Source organism: Sorex fumeus, unplaced genomic scaffold (genome assembly GCF_029834395.1).
Source record: "Sorex fumeus unplaced genomic scaffold, SorFum_2.1 ptg000007l, whole genome shotgun sequence".
NCBI classification, from domain to species: domain Eukaryota; kingdom Metazoa; phylum Chordata; class Mammalia; order Eulipotyphla; family Soricidae; genus Sorex; species Sorex fumeus.
Window position 1 is genome coordinate 45,664,497 of NW_026606064.1, and position 25,178 is coordinate 45,689,674.

At 42.1% G+C, this 25,178-nt stretch overlaps 1 protein-coding gene across 1 annotated transcript in view; it reads left to right on the plus strand.

Annotated features, from left to right (window-relative positions):
* Positions 1-25,178, plus strand: part of KIF26B (kinesin family member 26B) — a 510,214-nt gene that overhangs the window by 188,024 nt on the left and 297,012 nt on the right. The window contains exon 3 of the mRNA XM_056136915.1: positions 13,720-14,256. Coding sequence (XP_055992890.1) covers positions 13,720-14,256 — 537 coding nt within the window. The remainder of the gene's footprint in view (positions 1-13,719; positions 14,257-25,178) is intronic.

The following is a 25,178-nucleotide window of genomic DNA, read 5'->3' on the forward strand; positions in this document are numbered from 1 at the left end:
AGAAATCGATAGTTGATTCCTTTAGAGATGATCCTAAGACACACTAGTACAGGTAGTTGTGTATATGCTTGGGGTGGAGGAAGGGAGCAATAGTGCAGTGGTTGTAGCATTTGCCTTGCACACAGCTGGCCCAGATTCAATTCTAAGTAACTCCTGAGAACTGCTGGATGCCCCCACCCCACCCTTTCAAAGAAAAGTACGTAGGCACGGGAAAGTAGTTTTCTCTCACCCTTGGAAATTTCACCCCCTGAATATGTTCTATGTGCACTGATTCTCCCAATCTAACTTCCGTAGACATGATTATTTTCATCCAATAAAATGTGTGTATCTGTATAAGAGAAGAAAAGAAGAATGGTTCCATTGTTATACAGACTGTGTTTATCATGTCTTGTTCCATACTTTTCCCTACTGAAACTCTTAATTGTTTGTAGGATTAATACTTCAATACATCAAGATTTCCTGAGTTCATTGCAGCCGAGTTTCACTCACAATTTGCTTACATACAGGTAGAAATGTCCATGAATTTATCAGGTCAAATCAATCTCTTGCAAGGCTTGTTAAAATTAATCAACATCCTTCTTTAAAATATAAAGATAAACTAATGGAAGGAAATGAATGTCATTTTCTTGGCTTCCACATTCTAGAATGGCTGGAGAGAATAGGGAGAACTTACTGGTTTGCTCATCCACCCTCTTCCCACTTCTAGGACCCCTTTTGATTACATCAAGGCAGGAGTATCTGGAAGGAGTTGAAACAAATAGTTTAAGGTTTTCTCAGATTCATAGAAGCTCCCCTCATCTGGGAAGCCAATAAAGTTTAGAGTCTTTAAGGAGTTCAATTTCTGTTGGTGCATTGTTGGTTGGAGATATTGGCAGCTGGTAGACTCTTAGGAAGATCCCAAATCAGGCCATAAGCCCAAGCAATAGCTGGATATCCTCTCCTGTTCTGCATTATTTCCTCGTGAGCATTAATGTGGTGGGAATCTGAACTGCGAATGGATGACTGACTCTCTAGCTTTTGAGTTTATATATACACATACTTATATGTATACATATGTATCTTGTAGCATCTACTTTCTTGGGAATGACTGTTTTGAATTGAAACTGACAGAGAGGTATGGCCAAGTCCATGGTTACTCCTCTGCCTTCCCAATTCTGCCATTCTGCCACAGTGAGTTGTTGGTTATTATTTGCTCATATTAGGGCCTTTTCATTGTAGATTTTCCCATTAAATAGTATTCACTGTATCACTGTCATCCCATTGTTTGTTGATTTACTCGAGCTGGCGCCAGTAATATCTCTATTCCTTCCAGCCTGAGCTTTTAGCAGCCTCTCTTTACTCATCTTTCCCAGCGATTGGAGGCTATTTCAGGATCAGGGGAATGAGAACTGTTATCATTACTGTTTTTGGCATATCGAAGATGCCCTGGAGAGCTTGCTAGCCTCTGTCTGTGCAGGCGGGATACTCTTGGTAGCTTGCCAGGCTCTCCGAGAGGCATATAATATATATATATATATATATATATATATATATAGAGAGAGAGAGAGAGAGAGAGAGAGAGAGAGAGAGATTATATATATATGATTTGTTGCCTGTTGTCTGAACCTCATCAAATATGGTGTGGTAATTATGGAAAATGGGTAGAAAGTGTCCTGTGAAGCAGCCGTATGGTCCAGAAAGCGGCCTGGAACGTGGCAGTGGTTGGGTAGTAAAGGTCGGCTGCCAGGGCTGGGTCCCTTGGGGAAGGGAGGGCTCTCACCCGCCCCACTCTGCGGTGCCCCGAGTGAAAACAGCCTGGCATGGAGTCTGGTGGCATGGTTATGGGAGCCTCATTTTATGCTCCCTTCTGGGAGAAGCAGCCGTGAGTTATTTATTAAATAGTATTTAGAAATAAACTATAGTATTATAGAAGAAAAAATGATGAGAAGTATTGTTGACTATCCCATCTCTCTAAATAAATGGTCAGTGATGGATGGATCCATTTTAGTCAACAAGTCAATTTCTCATAATAGGCTCTCATAGTTGTTGGCTTGTCAGATATTAGTTTTTCTTTGACCCAAGTGTCATTTCCTGTGTATTGTAAATGGAAATAAAAATTTAAAAAATAATAAATAAATAAACAATTCAGGCCCTATCCTCTAATATCTAGTCCAGTCCAGCACTTATGGCCAAAGCCTGTGTGACTTTGCTCACCAAACCCAACCCAGCATAGTCTGGCAAAGAGGACACACTTTTTAAATGTGGTTTTTGCAGGAACAAAGAAATCTCTATAATGGCATCAAATGACATCTTTAAAATGACTTTTTCTTACTATGGCATTTCTTTATCCAAGAAGGAAACTGCAAAGTTACCATAATGCAAAATCTAGCCAGAGGATTTCACAACAACCTCAGCTGTGCTCTCAAACCCAAGTCAAGTGGCAGGGATGTAAATGCAGGCTCTGCAAGCCACCACTCCAACCACAGATCAGATTAAAGGTTTCATGTGGACAAGACTCAGGGTACCGCATCAGTCTTTTCTACCGCTATATAAACGGCAAGAGGAACTGAGCAGTGCCTGTCTCACCAAGAAGGGTGGTAGCATGTGGCTGGAGAAGGCAACTCAGGCTCTTCACTGCACTCCGCCGGGGTCCTCATAGTCAGGGCTCTGGTCTCACTGTGCTGTTTTCATGCACGTCTTAGCCCTGGCCCCATTGTCAGCCAAAACAGAAAGTCCGACATAGATTGTGCTTTTTAGTATCTCCATGCTGATGGGAGCCTGAGCTTTATAAAAGTCCAAATTAGCTCTTAGATTGAGAACACCTATCTCTCTGTCCTGCATGGAAAGCCCAGTGAGAGAGGGTGAGGAGGAACAATCAGAAAAGAAGGCTTTGGCCTCAGCATCACAGACATTTGGGAACGAATCTTTACTTGGCTCTGAGAGGTTATTTTTCCCTGTGCATGGTAAAATGTTTAACAACACGCTTGACTCTTTCTAGGCATCAGTAACCCTCCTTCAGTTGTGACAACCAGAAATGTGTCCAGCTATTTCCAAATGTCCTGTGGAGGTTAAAATCACCAGGAGTTGAGAATCAGTGGAGTCAAGAGACAACATAAAAAAACTTGCCTTATATCTTTATTTTCTGGGCTGTCTCTCAAGAACCATTTGTCATTGTCTTGAATTATTGTTTTAAAACCATGGTTTTCCAACTTTTTTGCCTGAAGACCAAGACCAGCATCTGCCCAGGCACTATGAACAAGCATTTAAGAAGCACAGTGGTTTGGGGTGGGGGGAGGAAGCACAACTGTGTTGTTCAGTTGTTTTCAACCTTTTTATGTCTGTGGATGACACCAGTTGGAGGAATGTAGGATGATAAGCAGTAGGCAGTGGTCTAGATAAAGTGTCAGCAAGAAAGCCAGCACTGAGGTTTTTCAGGGAGTTCTACTTCATTGGGTGGGTGGAGAGTTCCTCAGAAAATGGTCCACTCCCTCTGAAGGAGAGACAGAGGGAGGAGAGAGAGAAAGAGAGAGAGAGAGAGAGAGACAGACAGACAGACAGACAGACAGACAGACACAGAGAGATATACACATACACACATATACATGAGGCGGGGTGCTCCCTTTCCCCTTCTCAGTTCTTCCTCTCTCTTCCTCAGTAACAGAGTTCCACACAATCATGTGGGTGCTTGTGGAGCTGTAGATTCTATGGCCTCATGCCCATCCCATAAGTTCTGAATGAGGGCCAGGGATCTGCCACATCTGCGCCTCTCAAGTGATTCTGCTGTGGGGAGAATTGAAGTGAGGGTTGGTCTCCTGAGGATGCTCAGCATAAAAGAGAAAAAGACAACTTAATTGCTAAGAAATATGTAAAAATCTTGAAAATGGATTTACTCATTCACTCACTCATTTGTTCATTCATTTGACAAACCTTTTCTGAGTCTCCTACTTTCTGAGTACCATTCTATCCTTCAGGCAGTACCAGGTATTAGGGAGTTAGCAGAGAACAAAATAGAGGAAATGTGCTGTTCTCATCCAGTTTGTGTTTTGCAGGGAAGATAGACAACACACAGACTCTAATAGCTGTATCCTCTCTTAGAAGGTGACAATCTGTAGAGAACTAACATGAAGAAAGGGGTTTGGGAGTGCTGGGTTTTAATTTCGTTTGCAACTGCAATTAAGTTGTTGGGGAAGAACTCATTTATAGGATGATAGCTAAACATTTTAAAGGTAGCGAGAGACTTCCAGGCAGATATCTTTGGGGAAAAGTCTTCCATGCAGAAGAAATAACAAGTATAATTTTAGTGAGGTAAGTGAAATTTTCAGGGTGTCTGAGGACCAGCAAGAAGCCTTTTGGGTCTGGAACAAAGTGGAAGCTGCAAGAAGCAAAAGCTGAAGCCAGAAAGGCAAGACCCTGTAAGGCACAGTGCAAGAAGCTTGACTTGAGGATTTTAAGGACTTCCATGATCAGATGTAAGATTTAAAAGGCTCACCTTGACTGCTGTCTTGAGCAGACTCCAGGAGAGCAAAGGTAGACATTATCATTACTCTTATAATTATGGCTTGGCTTCTGCAGCCCAGGAATTTACTGTGATTGTGAAGATAGAGCATGTACAAGGTTTTGCACAAGGAAGGGCTTGCTGTAAGACAAAAGGAATCCAGACCAGAGGAGCACAGTGGCAGCACTGTGTGTGGAGAGGACAGGTTGGGCTTTGCTATGGGCACATGAAGTACATTTTAGCATAACCGGCATGTGATGGACATTCAATAAACTATATGTGTGTAAAGTTTATAATTTTACATGCTCACAGCCATGAAATTATCACCACGTAATCCCCATATCCACCCCCTCCAAAGTTTTGCCTGTGATATACAAGGCAAGGTGAGAATTCTCATTCGGGCAGGAATATAAGTGCAGGTAGGGAATCAGGACGATGCATGGTCTTTTGGATGATGGAAGGAAACCCATCCTGACAAAACGGAGTATTCGTGAGGGCATTTGGGAGTGATGGTTTACAAAATGTAGGGTCTAGTGCAAAGGTTAGGTAGGGTACGGGGGAATCTGTTAAAGTATTTAAAATTTTTTGTAGAACATTATCAAAGCAGATATCTGTTAAAATATCATCTTTCAGGGGCTGTAGAGAGAATACAAGGGTAATGACACTTGCCTTGCTTGTGCCGACCTTGGTTCTATCCTGGTACTGCTTGTGTTTTCCTGAATAGGCCAGAGTGAGTCCTAAACATGCAGCCAGGAATAAGCCCTGAGCACCACCAGGTTTGACCCCAAGCTCTCCATCCCTGTTTTTTCAACCCTTAAAACCTATAGCAAAAGCATCACATTTGATATGCTTTATCTTTTTTTAGTATATTTAAGAAAACACAGCCAAACTTATTTTTGTAGTATCTCATGCCTATTTCCTGATGTTACATCTAGAGGCTAATATAAAAGCATATCAAACCTAGAAAATTTAAATAATTTAGGTAAAGTTTGGGACTGGAGTGATGGTACAACCAAAGTAATTTCTTGCCTTACATGTAGCTGACTTCGGTTCAAGGCCTAGAATTCCATATGATCCCCTGAGTCCACCAGGAGTGATCCCTTAGCACTGACAGGTGTGGCTCAAGCCAAAAATAAATAAAGGTAAAATATTACTGCATCATGCCAGAATCTGGGTTCCTGCTTTGTATCAATAAAGTACAGGTCTCTATTTTTGTGTCCTATTGAACAGAGACCTTACAGTTGAGGGCGACATTTTATGTAGGTAGGGGGAGACTTTTATTCTATCCTAAGCTCTTCATCTGTTTTTGAATGGATTGTATTTCCTTAGACTCATGGGAAATGATGAAGTAATATTTTCAGATTTGAAGATAGTTCTGCTAATATAAAATCATCCTGATCTTCCAAGGAAAGTTTAGGGATTCCTGGGAAAATTGGCAATGGATGCCTTCATGATACTTATTGGGCACCCAGCAGATCTCCTTTGGTGCATTATGCATTTCTGAGGGAGAGATAGGGAATACTTTTCCACTGAGTAGCATCATGTTCTCAGTTGCAGGGAAATGAATGCCTTTTAGATTATTACTTCTTCATACAGAAAAGAAGGTGAGGAGCCATTCAGTCTGTGTTAGGGAAATCACTTCAGGAATTCCAGGGACCTAGACTCATTCTCCCCTCTTTTATCCTACCCTAATGTAAGAAGTGTTCACAGATAATCATACGTTGCCCTTTGTATTATCCCTTCTCTCTTTAGTTCCTGAAGGGCTTACTTTCGGGATTAAATATGCATCAATAAAATCAAACCCTAATGTCAATCAACAACATGGATATCATCATAATTTGAGGTTTTAAATTTACATATGCAAGGTACTGTGTGACTACTGAGGAATATAGCATTGATAATATTTACCATAATTTTTCAGTGTTTAGGAAGTTCCAGGACTGTTCAACATGTGACTTATATTATCACATTTACCCATTGATAAAATTAGTACTGCCATTTTTACATTTAAGGAAACTAAAGAATAGTTTCCTTAAGAATGACTCCCAGGGGCTAGAGCAATAGCACAGTGGGTAGGGCATTTGCCTTGCATGCAGCTGACCCGGGTTCAATTCCCAGCATCTGATATGGTTCCCTGAGCACCTGCCAGGAGTAATTTCTGAGTGCAGAGCCAGGAGTAACCCCTGTGCATTGCTGGGTGTGACCCAAAAAAAGCAGAAAAAAAATGGTTCCCAGTCATACAACCACTGAGTGATAGGCTTGAGCCTCTATCATCTCATAAAACATTTCAAAAACATCTCACTGGATGGGGCTAGAGTGATAATACCATGAGTAGGGTGCTTTTCTTGCATGTGGCTGACCCAGATTAAATCCTCAGCATCCCATATAATCCCCTGAATCTGCCAATAGTGATTCCTGAGTTTAGAGCCAAGTCAAAAAACAATAAAAACAAACAAGCAAACAAACAAGAAACCCCATCTCAGGGGGGAAAAAGCCCATCTCAGAAACCCCATCTCAGGGGGGAAAAAGAACATTTCTTTGGTTGTGATGCGAAATACCTTACTGAAACCTTCCCTTGCTTTGGGGGCAAATAAATACTATAATCTGCAGTATTTTCCGTGTGGTAGTGAGCTACTTGACCCTGTCCAATACATCTGGCCTGTGTGGGCCCTAGGCAGTCTCCTGGCAGACCACTCCCCATTCTTCTAAAAGCTGAGACCCAGGGCTAGGTCACCTGTATCAGGACCATGTCTCTGTGCCGTCACCCAGAGCAGAGCAGTTTAGGCTGGGCCGGTATTACATTCCCAGTTAATATGGCTTCTTATATAGAACAACTTTGGTCCAACATTTAACGTTTCTTCCTTTGACTTTGTTCCCTCTCATCTCTCTGAGCATTATGCATTAAGCAGTAGGCCTTAACAGCCATTCATTTGCAAACTGAGATCCCAGTTGGTGTGTGGTAGCCATTCCTGAGTGATAGGCAGCAGGCTCACCAGCAGACTCTAATCATGATGACAAGCCTTGGGTTCTGACATGCCCAGGAGACCTGAGGGAAGTTCCTGTTGAAGTTGTCTGGTAGTGCCTGTTAGCTCCCACCCATAATTTCAAGGCCTGGCTGAGTTGATGTCAGTGCTGTGGTTGTTATTCTGGTGTCTCAGCAAACTGTAATTATAACACAACCCATAACCTGTTTCACACTTCCTTTCTCCCATTGGCAACCACCTCACTCTGGAGAATGAGACATTCTGTGTCCTCTTCACTTGAGAGAGAGAACTGTTCAGGGGCTTTCTTCAGGTCCCACCTTGTATTGCTGAGAAAACAGGACTGGGAGGGTGCTGGCTCGTACACCTGAGCAGGGGGTGTCATTGTCAGAGCGTCTCATCTGTTCCCTCCAAAGTGCTCTGTGGCCTTGTGTGTGGGTCTAAGAGCTCTGTGGGCAAAGGATGATGATAATTTGTTGTCAGTTCTTCTGGTAGATTCAACATGACAACTGGCTGAGGTAGAGTTTTCTGTGAGAAGGGCTTTGGGTTAAAGAACCCTCCATGCCCTTGAGTCTCCCAAATCTCTTTAAGAGCATGTGGAAGTGAGATATTAAGGTCAGGGGGCTGATGAACAGCAAAGAATAGAAGAATCTTCTTGAGAAAGAAGTGATGTCCACAAAGTGCCAGCTTGGGTATATGCTGGATTTCCATTGTTTAAATTCTCCTTTCTGTCCAATGCCTAATTAAGCTAATTAAGAGTGGACTCAGTCAAATCATATCACGCTGTCTTCTGAAATTATGAGGGTGAAAGAAAAATACTTTAAAAAAAAATTTTTTTTTTGCTTTTTGGGTCACACTCAGTGAGGCACAGGAGCTACTTCTGGCTCTGCACTCAGGAATTAACCCTAGAGGTGCTCTGGGGACCTTATGAGATGCTGGGAATTGAACCCAGGTCAGTCGCATGCAAGGGAAACTCCCTACCCTCTGTGCTATTGTGTTATCCAGCCCCGAAAAACACTTTCTTGAGAGAGAGAGTTGAGTTGGGAGAGAGTTGAGAGTTGAGTCCACAAACTTGAATGTTTACAAATAAGAGTATGTGTAGTCTTCATTTAGATCCACCTGATTGATTCAGATATACCAGAGACCTGCTGTTATATTATATTGTAACCTTCTAATTTTGCTGTTTTTATTCAATAAAGGGAATCATTAGTATTGACACCTGCCTTTGGGAAGAGTAGGAGAGCAGTACAATTCTCTTTATTTTTTAAAATCCTGTTTTATTATTAAGGTAGTATGATTACAGTGGTGGAAAGATTATGCTTTTGGTGTACAAAGATACTGTACTTTGTCCCAACACCACTGAAGTGCTAAACACCCCACACCACTGTCTCAAGAAATGATAATCCTACCCTCCCCCCTTTTTATTGGTCTACTGTGATTTACAGTACCATCAAGGATAGCTTCATGCAAACTTTGTTCCAACACCTCTGCCTCCACCAGAATGCCCACTTCCTTCCACAAATGTCCAAAGATTCTTCCCTTCTCCCCTTTCCCCCACCTCAGAAAAGCTTAGGTCTGTAGACCAAGTCTTAGGTTTTATTGCCTTTGACCATTTGTTGCTTCTTTTCTAAATGCTTATACCCCACATAGGAGAGAGATCATTTAATAGCTGTTTCTCTTGTTCTGACTTCACTCACATGATATCATCTGGTTTTATCTATGTAGTACAAATGGCATGATTTTATCTTTTTGTTTAGTTGAGTAGTATTCCATTGTGTCTATACACCACAATTTCTTTATCCAGTCATCTATTATCACGCACTTGGGTTGAGCACAGAACCCTTTAAAATTTTTTTATACATTTTATTTTCATAAAGTAATTCACAATAGTTCATTACAGATAATATACAAACACCCAACCCACCAGTGGGAATCTTCCCACCAAAATAAGAGGGAAGTGAGCACAGAACCCTTAAACAGAATTATAGGATGAAATGTGGCCCTAGGACTAACAGCCTATTTTTGTATGTGCTGAAATAAAAATTATGTTTTAAAAATTAAAGCTTTGTACCTGTATTCATTACTATTCCCACCCTATTGTTTCCTTAGGTTGTAGGCTATAGCAGGACCAGCCAAGGCATATGCCTTTGAAGTCGAGGAACCATGTTACATGACATATAGGGTTTCTACGAACATTCCAAATCAGCTCCAGGAATTTTTGGGTGCCACCTGTCCATCTGTGTATATCTGGGGGACTTCAGCTCTTTTGGTATCCATGTGAGGAGAACTTAGTATGTCAGTCATCCATGCCTCTGAAGCCTTTTCCCTTTCTTTCTACTTAATTCTGCTTCCCTTGAAGCGGGATTCTTTCGTCCAGCACTTAGAGAAAGCTGTGTGTTGACCATAGCTCTTTGAAGTTTTGAGTTGCACTAAAATATTTATAATGTGTGGACAAGCACTTGAAAGGGATTTTCCTTTCCATGAGCTGCATCTCTTGACTTACTGAGGTCTTTTGATGATAAGAACCCACAGAGGATTTCAGATCAAGGGTTGCTTAATTTAGGGGACCCCTCTTTGACATCAGTCAGCAATTGCTCACTCATTAAAGAATCAATCTCAGCTTTCCTCTGGAGGAGACAACTATGGCTCTGCTTCTTCCATAACTGTCTGTGGTCCTGTTGATTGTTCTGGCAGTGGTTTTGGCTGCAAGAACTCCCTGATGATGCTTTTGTAGATGTTTCAGGGACCAGGAGAGGAGTGCTGAGCTCTGTATGTGTCTGAGTGACTGTTGATTACTTATAGACTAGATTTGGCAGCAAAAGGATGTGCCCTTGGACTGTGTGTGAGCTCTCAGAGGATAGGAATGGCTCTCCTGTATCCTTAAACCCTCAGGCTACACAGCCCCACATCAGACACCAAAAGACACTGTTAAATGTTGAAATTGAGTGCAGCAAGTAAGCTGGGTAGAGAAGCTGCTTCTCCATGGGAGAATAGCCAAAACCAGACATAGAAGAGAAAGATAATGTTGAAAGCCAGAGATGGTTGATGCTCTTTGACCCATGTAGATGTGTTTGGATTATTCCAGTTGTAGATGTCAGAGTCAAATCCCTATTTGACAAAAATCTATTTATAAGGATTTTTTGATTTGTTTCATGTTTTTAGGTTTTTGGGTTTTGGACCACACAAAAGAGAGCTCAGCACTTACTTCTGGCTCTATTTTGGGGGTTGGAGGACAATATGTGATGCCAGGGATCAAAGTCGAGTTGGCCACCATACTATCTCTCCAGCCTAAGAAATTCTATTTTCTTTGGTTTTGGAGGCCCACACTTGATGATGTTACTTTATGGTTTACTCCTGACACTGTGCTCAGAGATCAGCCCTTATGATCCTTAAGGGATCATATGCAGTCCTGGGGATTCAAACAAGGCTCTCCTGTTTGCAAGGCTAGTGCCTTATTTGCTGTGCTATCTCTCTGGCCATAGGGGTTTAAATTAAGCTGTGACATAAGGATGGACTGCTCTTGTAGCTCCCTCCTTCTGGTGATACTTTTTTAGATGAATGGTTTTTAAAAAGTATGATCAACAAGTAAATTATTGTGAGGCTTCTTGAAAGCAGACAGTTTGACGCCTTGAAAATCATGAGCCACGGGTTGCAGAGTGCTTTTGCATGTTGGTCTCATTTCTCGCTGTCTTAAAATTGTGTATTTGAATGTGGTAATCCACACATGGTCACTGAAAGTCACATCTTCCTATGGTATTTAGTGATAAGGGCAAATTATTACTATGTAATAGTATATGAAAAAGTAAGACAGTATATACATGCTTATGGGAATTCAAATAAATTTCTATTGCAGAAGTGAATATTTCCTGTGTGAATGGGACAAAAGCTCTGTATATCTATGTGAATAATAAGAGTTCATATTATAAACTCCAAAAGAGGAGTTTCTTGAATGTGTGTGTGTTTGTGTGTGTGGGCGGGGGGAGGGTATGCTTGGTGGTCCTCCTTAGGGCTTACTTCTTTCTTGTTTTTCAGGGGACCATAAGCAGTGCTGGGGATCTCACTGGGGCCAGCAGAATGCAAAGCAAGCTCCTTAATCTCCTGTACAATCTCTCCAGCCCCTTCTTGAACTTTTGAAGTGAAAAATTATTTTCAGGAATCTAAGCGTAGTCTAAGCCACCATTTTAGAGCCTAATTTCCTTATCTGAAAGTGAAGATGATGAACTGTTCTAGAATGATCTGTAAGAAGCCCTCTTGTGTCTCAGAAATCTGAATTGAGGTTAGACTTTGCAGAGTCATTTTCATTTAGAAGAATGCCACCAGATACATTGCCCATAGTTTGCATCAGTTCATCAACCAGACTTGATCAACCTTGACCTCCTATTGTTTCCCATCATTTTAAATGCCTGTCTTGAGTTTCTGCCTCCTGAGCCACTCCTTGCTGCAGCTGTGTAAAGAGCCCTCTTGATTTATTAATCAATTAATCAGTGCATGCTGAGGAGCTGTTCAGGGTAGTTAAACAGGGAAAACAAAATGCTGGAGCCCATAATCAAGATGGATCGTAATTAAGAAAGACCCTCCTACCGCAGATCTTCCTGCCCACCTGGGTAGCCCCCACATTTCATCTCTCACACACTGCTCTTCTACCCTGTCCACCCCCGATTGGGGCTTCCGCCTCATAAAAGCTTAACAGAAAATTCCAGAAGGTCAGGGTTTATTCTAATGTCTTAGTGGAAAATATGCCTTGAGATGAGCCTCATCATTAATTTGCAATAAGAGATGAATTTCAAAAGTGTAATCAGACCCCCAAATGATAAAGTGTCTCTCTGATATGCAGATTCTGTACTCTTCTGGCCAAATTTCCCTACAAGACAGAATTGGGGTGCTAGATGGACTTGATAAGAGAGGACTGGCTTTGGATGATGCAAGAGAGTTGCAGTGAGAGCAAGTTGTTCAAGGTCACACAGCTAATTAGTAGCAGAACTGATATAACTCAAATATTTTGAAACTCAATAGCACCCTCGGCACCTACTGCTCCATGTAATCCTGCCTAGAAAAATTAAAGCACAGTTACCAAGAGACAGAGTCCTTAATTTCCTGATTTCTTTTAGCTATTAAAGGCAAGCTTCGGATCTAGCCTTTCATAGTAGCACTGTAGCACTGTTGTCCCATTGTTCATCAATTTGCTTGCCTTTCATAGTAGCACTGAAGCACTGTCGTCCCATTGTTCATCAAGCAACTGGTGCCTGTTTGCTCGAGCAGGCACCAGTAATGTCTCCATTGTGAGACTTGTTATTGTTTTTGGCATTTCGAATATGCCATGGGTAGCTTGCCAGGCTCTGCTGTTTGGGCGGGCTTGCAGGGCTCGCCGAGAGGGATGGAGGAATCAAACCCGAGTTGGCTTCATGCAAGGCAAATGCCTTACCCAATGTGCTATTGCTCCAGCCCTGCTATCGCTCCAGCCCATAGTAGTTTTATTTTTTTATTATTAAAAAAATAAGTCTCCTTCTCTTCCCCTGCTATTGTTGTGGGAGCCCGGCAAGCTACCGAGAGTATCTCGCCCACACAGCAAAGCCTGGCAAGCTACCCATGACGTATTTGATATGCCAAACATAGTAACAAGTGTTACAGTGGAGACATTACTGGGCCCGCTTGAGCAAATCGATGAATAACGGGAGGACAGTGACAGTGACAGTGACCCAGTGACTGGGGTTGCCGTGCTCACACACAAGCTTGCACTGTAATTGCACACTTAGTAGCAGCATGAGGAATCCCACATGGAAGCGCCACCAGGAGTGTACCCACGCCTTAGGTCTTCACCAGGGCCCCTACCATCTTGCCATGTGTTACCAGGGGGCCACAATAAATCAGTCCAGAATGACTGTCCTCCCTCCCTCCTACCTGGACAAGCATTGGTGTCTACTGAATGAACACATTGGGAGGATCCAAGTGTAGCTTGAATTTTTTCTAGAGAAGAATCTGAAATGATCTTTGATGGCTTGCTGAGGAAGATGCTTAGAAATCTACACCCTGCCCCCTCCTTTTCTTAATTCCCTGACGTCTCTGTTCTCCAAATCTTTACATGTGTTAAGTGTGTTTGTCAACTCGAGACTCTTGTCTGAGTCTGGCTGCTCATTTTGGTTGACTGTCAATCAATCATACTCTTCAGAGCTTAACTCGTCTGGGCCTTGACTCAGAAATCAGACATCTGAATTGCACTTATAGACCCTCTCCCTTTTTTTTGTTTTGTGCTGGTGTGTTCTGCAGGATCCTGCTTTCTCGGCTGTCATTCATGAGAAGCTTCAGGTTCCCAACACCATCCGGAAGGCATGGAACGACAGGGACAACCGTTGTGACATTTGTGCCACACACTTGAACCAGCTGAAGCAGGAGGCCATTCAGATGGTGCTGACATTGGAGCAGGCAGCAGGCAGCGAGCACTATGATGCTTCACCAGGCTCCCCGCCACCTCTCTCCAACATCCCTGCCCTGGTGGGCTCCCGGCATGCGGCAGGGCTCCAGCAGCCCAGAGACTGGGCCTTTGTGCCTGCCTCCTATGCCACCTCCACCTATACAGGTTTTATCACCAACAAGCACAGCAGCAAACCCAACAGCCTCGGGGTCAGCAATGGGGCAGAGAAGAAGAGTGGGTCCCCAACCCACCAGGCAAAGGTCAGTCTGCAGATGGCCACCAGTCCCAGCAATGGAAACATTCTCAACTCTGTGGCCATCCAAGCTCACCAGTATGTAGATGGTACCTGGTCTTTATCGAGAACCAATGGAGTCACTCTGTATCCGTACCAGGTAAGTAGCCCATGGGCTGGAAGGAGCAGCATTAACAGGAGTCAAAGCAGATATGACAGCACTTGCTTTGTGTGTTCTTGCCCTAATTGGACTGTCCAGCTCAAATCTGTTCGTTTGCCCTCCCTCCCTCCCTCCCTCCCTCCCTCCCTCCCTCCCTCCCTCCCTCCCTCCTCCTTCCTTCCTTCCTTCCTTCCTTCCTTCCTTCCTTCCTTCCTTCCTTCCTTCCTTCCTTCTGGAAACAGCAGTATCCAGGGTTTACTCCTGGTTCTGTGCTCAGGTGTCACTTCTGGTGGTGCTGGGGGAGACTATGTGGTGCTGGAGATTAACCCTGGGTTGGCCATGTGCAAGGCAACCACCTTACCTGCTATACTGTCTCTCTGGTCCCAAGCTTATTATTTTCATATGGCCCCACTGAATGTATTTTATAATGATAAAATATATGAGTGACCAGTAGAGCAGTACTGTCCTTCTGAAACAAGTGTTTCCTCTTCTCTCTGAAGAGATCTTATATAGATCTTAATCCTTTTCTAATTATAACACACTAAACATTCATGGCATTGGGCTGCCAAAAGTATTTCATTATTCTCAAATGTTTTCTTTCCAGTACTTTGACTGAATCTATGTCCACTTTAGATATATTTCCTTCAAGACAATAAAAGAACAGATCACCAAACCACCAAGAAATGGAAAGTAACATTTTTTTTCATTTTTCTTGGGTGTGTTTCCTGTCCTCTCTGTCTCTTGCACTTGGCATGTGAATGCCACACAGCTGACTGTCTCTGTGGAGTGGAGGATGCTCAAACATGGAACATGGCAGTTTGGGGAGATTGCAAATGATCTCAGGTTATTTAAACTTGTGTTCTAGTGTATCAAGTATTTGACTGATGAATGGATTCAGGGCCCTCTATTTAATACAGAAATTTCCAAATTTATTTGTCCTACTCCCCCCATTTCAAAAAAAAAGCAAAAAACAAAAATCAAAGCAAATATAACACTGCTGGAAACCTATTTTTCTTTTTGTTTATTTATTTATTTTTATCGAATCACCATGAGATACACAGTTATTAAGTTATTAATGATTGGGTTTCAGTCATGCGATGTTCCAACACCTGTCCATTCACCAGTGTATATTTCCTACCACCAATGTCCCTAATTTCCTTCCTGCCACCCACCTACCCCCCCACCCCCCCAGTCTGCCTCTATGACAGTCACTTTTCTTCTTCTTCTTCTTCTTCTTCTTCTCTCTCTCTCTTTCTCTTTCTCTTTCTCTCTCTCTCTCTCTCTCTCTCTCTCTCTCTCTCTCTCTCTCTCTCTCTCCAAATCTACCCATTTTAAAAGGAACAGTACACACCCAGCTTTACTCCTACCCCCAGAATCGTTCTCGGACCCTTCCCTCGTGTAGGCGTTCAGTAGCACTCTCTCTGACAAACACTCTAAACAACATCACTAGTTTCCAGGAACCTCCATGTGTTCTCCCAGACTTACACAGTCAGGAAATGAAGCAAGTGAGAGTGTATGAAGGATTTCACCAGAGAATCTGGGGGTGGGTGGAGCTCAGCCAGGAAGGGGAGAATGTGACTAGAACCTGGAGCCACATTCCTGAACCAAGAATTCTGGACCTCAGGAGAGGCTGAAAAGCTGATCTGCTCCAGTAGGCAGGAAGAAGAAAGAAACAAGTGGGGTGAACAGAGAGTAAGTTTCTCTTACATAGGCCAAAGAGACAGAGAAGCCTAAGATGAGTGTAAGGTGGCTGATAAAATTCCTGTAGACTTTTCTAGAGTGCAAGACGGGATAAAGATAGTTTCACCCGATACCTTGAAAGGAAGTGGAGAGATGGATCATTTGCTTTGGCAGTCGCTGACAGAGGTTGTGGTTGTTTACAAAACTGTAGCACGCACATTCCATTATTTAACTCAACAACAGACTAACAGGCAGGCAAGACCTGTGTCAGGGCTTCCCCACCTGGTGCTTAGAGAAATGAAGTGATTGTGCGCACAGTGCTCTCCCCTGCTTCCAGCCCCCTCAGCATCTAAAGAACAATCTCTATTGACACCTTTTTCACTAAAACATTCATCCTGCCCCATCAGAGAAAGGGATTCCTATTTAAGCCTGCCAGCGCCTCGCTGCTACTTCAGGCTGGGGAGGGCTTTTCTGGTTGTGGGTTTAAAGCTCCTGTGGCCCCCATGTCACCCTCCCTAGTCCAATGTAACTGTGGTCAGGAGACAGAATAGCACCTTTCCCTTGTTGATGGATGTGTTTCTTTCATTTGTAATTTGGAAAGGAAACTTACTTTTATCAAAAGCAATAAATGTCTATGAAAAAGTTTAAACAAAACCTTAAAACTCGTTATTACCCAGAAATAGTCTGTGAAACACAGTGGTCTGCCTCTCCTCACAGTTGGTAAAGTTGTGATTGTGTTGAATTCTGTCATTTGTGTTTTACTTAATATACTGGGAGTGGTTTTTTCTGCCATGGTCTTACACATTATTCTAAAATAATCATCTTAAGCAGTAACACAGTATTATTTCTTTATAACAATACTGTCAATTATATGAGTGTGTCCTAATTTATGCCATTGAACCTGACTTAACAGAAGTCGTTTTTCTCTACTACAAACACAATGCCCTGGTATACAGGCTTCTTCTCTGCGCATATTTTTGATGCATCCTAGGTTGTGCTTGCTGTATGCTCATCTTGCAGGTACAACTTCTTTTCATCCCTCCTGTTCCTGCAGCATCTGAAACATGAATCAGGAGCTTGGTATAAAATTCAGTTGCTGCACAGCTCTGATGAGTGAGAATAGAAATCCGTGGAAGTTGATGACTTCTTATAAAATTTTCTGAGGTTGGAAAAGTTTTGGAGAGAGAGAGAGAGAGAGAGAGAGAGAGAGAGAGAGAGAAAGCGAGAAAGCTAAGGTGTCTGCTTAAAGGAAGATTTTTGGTGTGTATCCTTTATTTGTGAAAACTTTCATCTGCCCCTCTTCTTTCCCCAAGATGAAAAGGAATTTCTTATTTAACAGCAGTTGTTTATTAAGTTTTAACCAAGTGTTTCACCCTCTGTGAGGTGCTGTTGAGACACCTGCTTTGGGTTGGACACCCAGATTCCTGTCCTGCAGTTGTTTGAGAAGCAGGAAGGCAAATGGCCTATGATAATTCAGGGATGCGAGTGCAGGAGAAACGTTCTCAGGTTGCTTTGCAAGCTTGCAGGTGGTCTCACCAGTCAACCCAAAGGTCAAGAGAGGGATGATGTAACTGACCTTAAGCCAGATAGAAGGATGTTTCATGCAAGCCACCAACTTGAGATTGTCCAACTTGAGATTGTCCTGCATAAATTAGATAATTTTTCTAATTTCTGCAAAGACAATTTATACATCTCCTAAGTTGAAGGTATATGAGGAAGTGTCTCTAAGTGAAAGAGGTTGGGTGCCTGGCTGTGAATAAGTGTCCCTGTGTTGTGATTGTGTCATCCCAATGCCTCTGGGTGGGAACTCTTGGTATGGCTAGACTGAGCGTCTCCTGCCCTGGGCATCTCCCAGCAGTTCACAGTCTTGATTACTCTGACAGCTGACCTTGCTTTTCCTATTCACCATACTCCCTCATCCCTCCCACAGAGCAGATGGCTCTCTGGATAGGAGCCAGAGCTATTCCCCTGGCAGAAAGCATCTAGACTTTGTTGCTACCCAGGGTGTTGCTTGGAACACACAGAACTGGAATCCAAAGAAATGAGGAAAGGAAGACACTGCTTTTTCAGCCAGTTTAGTGCAGAGATGATGACGACAAAGAGGAGCACTGGCTTTCTAAGAGAGAGTGTGACAGAACTTTCATGTGTGTGACAGCGATAATCTCTCAAACCCTCACTCACCAAATCACATTTTAGCAATCTTCAGAGGCCACAGAAGGATGTTTTCATGGTTCTCTTTTTGCTATATCCACTGTGTTTCTAAAGTTTCTCCAGAAAGATGGGAAATCTATAAACTTTGCACATAAACATGAGTCTACCCAAATAGTAAAAAATAATGATTTAGGAGACGGTGAAATTACATGAAAAGTAGTGAAAAAACTCCAAAGATGATGTAGGATGAAAACTGGCTTTTGCCAGTGGGAAATTTAGAATCAGTCCTACCTGGTTCAGATCCCAAAGTCCATCAATGGTTAAATAACATTTTAGCTTCATCTCTTAGTCTATTTCCTTACCTAAGAAATCTCTAACTAGCAAGATTTTGGTGGAAAACAATGAGGAAAAAGAAGTGGGGAGAAGAAGAAAAAATATAAGGGAGGAATTTTGGCTTAATATATTTTACGGCCTTGTTACCAGAGAAGAACCCAGAACTGAGAGATTTGAAGTTTCTTTTGGTTAGTTTATCCTGAATCTCAGTTTCACCTCTTGCTCATTGAGAATTTGGATCTGTTTCCCCCTCACTGTCCTCACATCAACTAAAAGTGCAGCTTTTTAAGAGAGTGCTTATTCAATATCAGGGAAACATTCAAGGTGTTTCTCAATGATTGGTCATAGACCTTAGATTAGGAGAACATTCCAGTCAAAAGATCTGTCCAGCTAATTATTTGGGGGAGAAATCACAGTTAACTGACTCCCAGCTAATCTTGAATTAATTATCTAAACGATACTCAATACAGTGTTGATGCAATGAAAAGAATCCGATTGGTATTTTGATGTCACACACACTGCAGGGAAATCGAAAGGGCAGAAGGACTTTATTTCTTAAGAATTTGATCAATTGAAAATGTCAAGACATTTCAAGAAGGTATTAGATTAGTACATAAGTTATAATCCATAACAGATCATTAATGTGATGATGTATCTTAAAATTCTTTGAATTTAAGAAAAATGTGACAAAAATTGTTTCTCAAAGAGCTTTCATTGGAATCAGTACCAGAGAATATTAGATTGAATTCTGTTTGAAATTATGTGAAATTATCTCCATTATGTTTCTAGAAATTAGTTATACCTAATAACTACAGGATTCTTAAAGATAAAATCAAGAGAGATGTAAAACAAGTCAAAGTTTATTAAGTTGTATGCTCTGCACAGTCTAAAACTTGCTATATAGGGATTGGAAGCCTTGGGACAGTTTGCTGCTGGTTATTTTTGGGAGTACTTCCAAAATTAGCCCTAAGAAGACAAGACTCTGAAACTTCTAGTGGTTTATACTATGATGGATCTGTGGAACGCAGAAACAAGTGTGAAAGTGTAGCAGACATCTGAGGGATAATAGTATGTGTTTTTCTCTTTTGTGGAACTTCTTTCCAGGAAGAATCAGGGGCAGGTGTTTGCAGCATGTCAGGAGGAGACAATTCCCATTCATGCTCTTTGCAGCTCTCCAGTGTTAAGCCTGCTGTTCCCTGAAAATTGTGAAATATGCTTCTTGAGCCAGCCCTGGTGTCAGTTTTCTGCCATTTGCTGCTGCCCAACCAGTTTTAAATGGTGAAACTTACATAAAAAAGTTGTGACATCATTTTATCTTGTATACATAGGTGGCTAAAGGTGTACTATATATTTTTATGTCTTTTGATAAGCCATGCACGCAAAAGAAGGTACCAGTTTGTATTTTCATTCATGGACATACCACTTCTTTTCTTTTTTTTTTTTTTTTGCTTTTTGAGTCATGCCTGGCGATGCACAGGGGTTACTCCTGGCTCTGTGCTCAGGAATCACTCCTGGCAGTGCTTGTGGGGGGGGGCATATGGGATGCTGGGAATCAAACCTAGGTTGGCCACGTGCAAGGCAAATGCCCTACCCGCTGTGTTATCACTCCAGCACCATACTACTTCTTAAGGATCTGGTGCTTACAGAGAAATCCCCAGAGGTCATTCCAATTATAAATGTGGGTGGGGCTATGATCTAGAGTATACCCAATTTTATCTGGAAATTTCAGGAGTATTCTGGTCTTTTACTTGATGTGGTAGGCTGAATAAGGAATTTCCCAAAGATGTCCATGCCCTACTTCCTGAAACCTGCAGCTGTGCCACCTTACATAATGGAAAGGCTTTCACAGACCAAGATGAAGGATCCTGGGTTATCTGGATGGAACCAGTGTAATTACAAAACTGCTTTTAAGAGGGAGATGCAAGCACAGAGGTCAGAAAAAGAAGATGCTGTGTTGCCAGCTTAGAAGTGGAGGAAGGACCCCCCAATCCAACGAGTGAGAGAAACCTCTAAAAGCTGGAAAAATTCAGGAGTCAGATTCTTCTCTCGAGTCTCTAGGAAAAAATGTCTCGTGGAATAATTTTAGACTCCTGATCACCACAATATTCAAGAATAGAAAATATAGTTATGTTGTTTTAAGCTTCTGAGTTGGGGTTGGTTTGTATCTGCAGTAGTGAGAAGCATTTGGTAGCTGAGAAGCTCGGTAGGAGACCCCAGAGGAGAAATAGAGACCAAAGAGTTGCAGGAGAAATGTGCACGAAGACCCAGAGCATGGCTTTTTCATCCTCCACAACCAACACCATTACCCTGTGGATCCAGTGGTACATTAGCAAGTCAGATGATTTCATTTGGAGCCTGCACAAAACGAGAGGTTACTCATACTGCACATTTGTTTTTCAATTGTCTCAGATTTCCCTCTTGTTAGAGCATCATAATAGCAAGCACACCACAACCACTCTCCATCGGCAGCTAGTAATTACCATTATGTAAGTCTCTCTTACTGTTGAAACTGCAGAAAACATTCCAGCTGGGGACAGGCAGTTATGGACACTCTTTCCCAGGATGTGTATAGGAAGAAACTCATCTTCTCTGTAGGGTCTTTTGGCCGGTGAGAACAGTGTTGCACAGAACTGACCCAGTAGTAAGTCTTAATTCTCTGGCATTTTGAAAGCCGAAGACACTTGAAATCACTTTGAAGATTGTTAGGCAGAATGTCAGTGTTAGTCGTTATCATTTTGTAATTTGGTAGGCAGGAGGCTGTCGCTTAAGATTTTAGAACTGGAGGGTTAAAAGGTTTTCCTGAAATTATAGGAATTCTCAGTCCTGAATCCCCACTGTCATTCATCACTAGTAACAAAACTGCCAACACCTAGATCACACCTACACCAAATAAAGCACAATATCTGATGTGGATACTCAAATCATAGTGCTACCCAGGCCTTGGTTCGAAATGCTGGACCAAGTCTCTTTTTGAATAAGAATTTATCTGGCAGTGGGGTTATGAGTAATGGAAAAATGAATATGGATGGCTGAACAGGCAGACAGAGGGATAGATGGATGGAGGCTGGATGGACATATAAGATAACAGATGACTGATAGATGAAATGTAAGTCATTCGTGTGCTTCTTCAGGAGCCACTTCAGAAAGAAAACCAAGGAACTGCTAGTAAGCAGTATAGGGCTCTCCTTCAGATTCTTTGCTTGGAGAGAGATTAAGTAAAGGAGGAAAGAGAAAAAGAGCAAAGCCAAGAGTATGAGGAATGTATCATAGCCCAGAAACCCTTATGGAGATGGAGAAGAACACCTCAAGTGCCAGAGGGAATCTTTGTGAATTCACAAAAGAATGATTGAAAATTAACTTACATCCATGGGCTTGTGAATAATAAAGTCCTCTTCTTCTGTTCTCTTCTTTCACTTATAAAATATATGTTACAAGTCAGTTTTTGTTTTCATAATGCTAGGAATAGATTGAAACAGCATTTCTTGGTTTGCTATCTGGAGAAAAGTCCGTTAAAGTGGAAGGCGTAATTTGAATGGTATTGTGGGGTCCCATTTGTTTTCTCCTTACCCAGTTGATAGTTTGGGTCAATAGGTAGAATGATCTATGTTTTTAATTTTCTTCCTTAGAAACATTTCCATGTCCTAGAAAGGGACTAGAAATAGAGACAATGTGCTTCACACCTTCAAACAACATTGGTTTGTCCGTCCTGCTTTTGTCATCTTGCTGGGTATGGATAGTTGGTGGGAATGTAGTTATCTCCCAAGTCCAGGGCATGAACCTATTGCCTTTCCCTCCTCCTTCCTCTCCCAGGTCAGTGGGGAGCAAAGGGAAAAATATCACATTGCTGCCTTAGGTGTGAGGGAACAGGATCGGGCCAGGGATAAGATGGTGACACCTCAGTCACCTTTTGTTTTAGACAGCTTCCCACATCTTCACCCATTGTGGTTTTTTTTTCTTTTTTTATTAGTGAAAAACCATGAGGTACAGTTATAGGCTTACAAATTTTGTGCTTGGGTTTCAGTTATACAATGATCAAGTGCCCATCCCTCCACCAGTGCCCGTCATCCATCCCCATCCCCATGGGTCCCAGCATCCCCCCCACCCTCATCCCCCCCCCCCCCCCGTCCCATCCTGCCTCTGTGGCAGGGTATTCCCCCTTGTTCTCTCTCTCTTCTTTTGGGTACTGTGTTTTGCAAGAGAGGCTTTGAGTGGCAATCATGTTTGGTCTATCATTGTGGTTTTTTTAAGACAACTTTTTTTTTTTTTATCATAAGCATTGTTTTTTCTCACTTCCTCCAGGCTACACCCAGCAGTGCTCAGTGATTACTCCTGTCTTTACACTCAGGCATCATTCCTGGTGGAGCACTGAGGATTGCATGTAGTGCTGGAGATCAAACCCAGATTAGCCATGTGCAAGGCAAGAGCCCTACCCCCTATACTTTCTCTGGCCTATGGGCATCATTTTTTTTGCAGTTTTGAAATCCTGTTACATATTTTATATAAAAATTTATAATTCTTTTACTTCCTAATTCTTATGAGTTGCACTGGGAATATAACATTGAAGTCAATTTAACGTGAACCTGATAATGACTTGATAGTTGTATGTATTGCAAATCGTTGCCACAAAACAGGTAATCCATCACATCACAGTTACAATTTTATTTCTTTCACAAAAGATTTCAAGATCTCTCTTAGCAACTTTCAAATGTACAATAAAAATATTGTAAACTATAGGATTCGTACTGTAAGTCACCTTCAAAACTAATTTTCATTACAGAATGTAAGAAGGGTGTACCCACCTCCACACTTTGCTGGTTAAGGGACTGACTTTTTTTTAAAAAGACAAAGTGTACAGAACACTTTTTGGGGGGTGGGGTCTTTGGGGGCACACCCAGAAGTGCCCAGGGATTACTCCTGAGTCTGTGTTCAAGGAACACTTCTGAAAATGCTTAGGGGACTATATAAGGTTCCAAGGGTTGAACCAGGTTTGACTATTTGCAAGATAAATGCCTTTCCTGCTGTACTAACAGTTACATAGTACTCCATTGTGTAGATGTACTAAAGTTTCTGTAACCAGTCATCTGTCCTCAGGCACTCGGGTTTTCTTCCAGATTTTGGCCATTGTGAATAGTGCAGCAATGAACATAGAAGTGAAGATGTCATTTCGACTGTACTTTTTTGCTTCTCCGGGATATATTCCCAGGAGTGGTATGTCTGGGTCAAATGTGAACTCAATTTCTAATTTTTTGAGAATAGTCCATACTGTTTTCCAAAAGGGGTGAACCAGTCGGCATTCCCACCAGCAGTGAAGGAGGGTCCCTTTCTCACCACATCTGCACCAACACTGGTTGCTTTTGTTCTTTTGGATGTGGGCCAGTCTCTGTGGTGTGAGATATCTCATTGTTGTTTTGATCTGCATCTCCCTGATTAGTGATGTAGAGCTTTTTCTCATGTGCCTGTTTGCCATTCAGATTTCTTCTTTAAGAAAGTTTCTGTTCATTTCGTCACCACATTTTTTGATAGGGCTGGATGTTTTCTTCCTGTGAAGTTCAACCAGTACTTTGTATATCCTTGATATCAATCTCTTGTTGGATGGGTATTGGGGCGAATATCCTTTCTCATTCTGTAGACTGTCTTTGTATTTTGGTCACTGTTTCTTTTGAGGTGCAGAAGCTTCTGAGTTTAAGATAGTCCTATTTGTCTATCTCTGTTTTCATTTGCTTGGCCAGTGGCGTGTCATCGTTGAAGATACTGTTAGCTTCAATGTTGTAGAGGATTTTGCCAACCTTGTCTTCAATGTACCTTATGGATTCCTGTCTGATATTGAGGTCTTTAATCCATTTTGATCTTACTTTTGTACATGGTGGTAGGTAGAGATCTGAGCCCATTTTTTTTTGCATGTAGCTGTCCATTTTGCCAGCACAATTTGTTAAAGAGGCTTTTCTTGCTCCACTTCATATTTCTTGCTCCATTATCAAAGGTTAGATAATCATATATTTGGGGGGAGATATCAGTATATTCGACCCTGTTCCATTGGTTTGCAGTTCTGCCTTTGTTCCAATACCATGCTGTTTTAATTATTACTGCTTTGTAGTAGAGTTTGAAGTTAGAGAGGTTGATTCCTCCCATTGTCTTTTTCCCAAGAATTGCTTTGGCTATTCGTGGAGGCTTATCGTTCTATATGAATTTCAGGAGTTTTTGCTCTATTTCTTTGAAGAATGTCATGGGTATCGTTATAGGGATCACATTAAATTTGTACAATGCTTTGGGGAGTATTTCCTTTTTGACAATGTTAATTCTCCCGATCCTTGAGCAGGCAATATCTTTCCATTTTCTCATGTCCTCTTTTATTTCCTGAAGTAGTGTTTTGTAGTTTTCTTTGTATAGGTCTTTTACTTCCTCAGTTGGGGCTGGAGCGATAGCACAGAGGTAGGGCGTTTGCCTTACAAGTGGCCAACATGGCCGACCCGAGTTTGATTCCTCCGCCCCTCTCGGAGAGCCTGGCAAGCTACCGAGAGTATCTCGCCCACATGGCAGCGCCTGGCAAGCTACCCGTGACGTATTCGATATGCCAGACACAGTAACAACAAGCCTCATGATGGAGACGTTACTGGGCCTGCTCGAGCAAATCGATGAACAATGGAAGGACCGTGACCGTGACTTCCTTAGTTAAACTGATTCCCAGGTACTTGATTTTCTGGGGCACCATTGTGAATAGAATTGTTTTTTTCATGTTAATTTCTTCTCTCTCACTATTT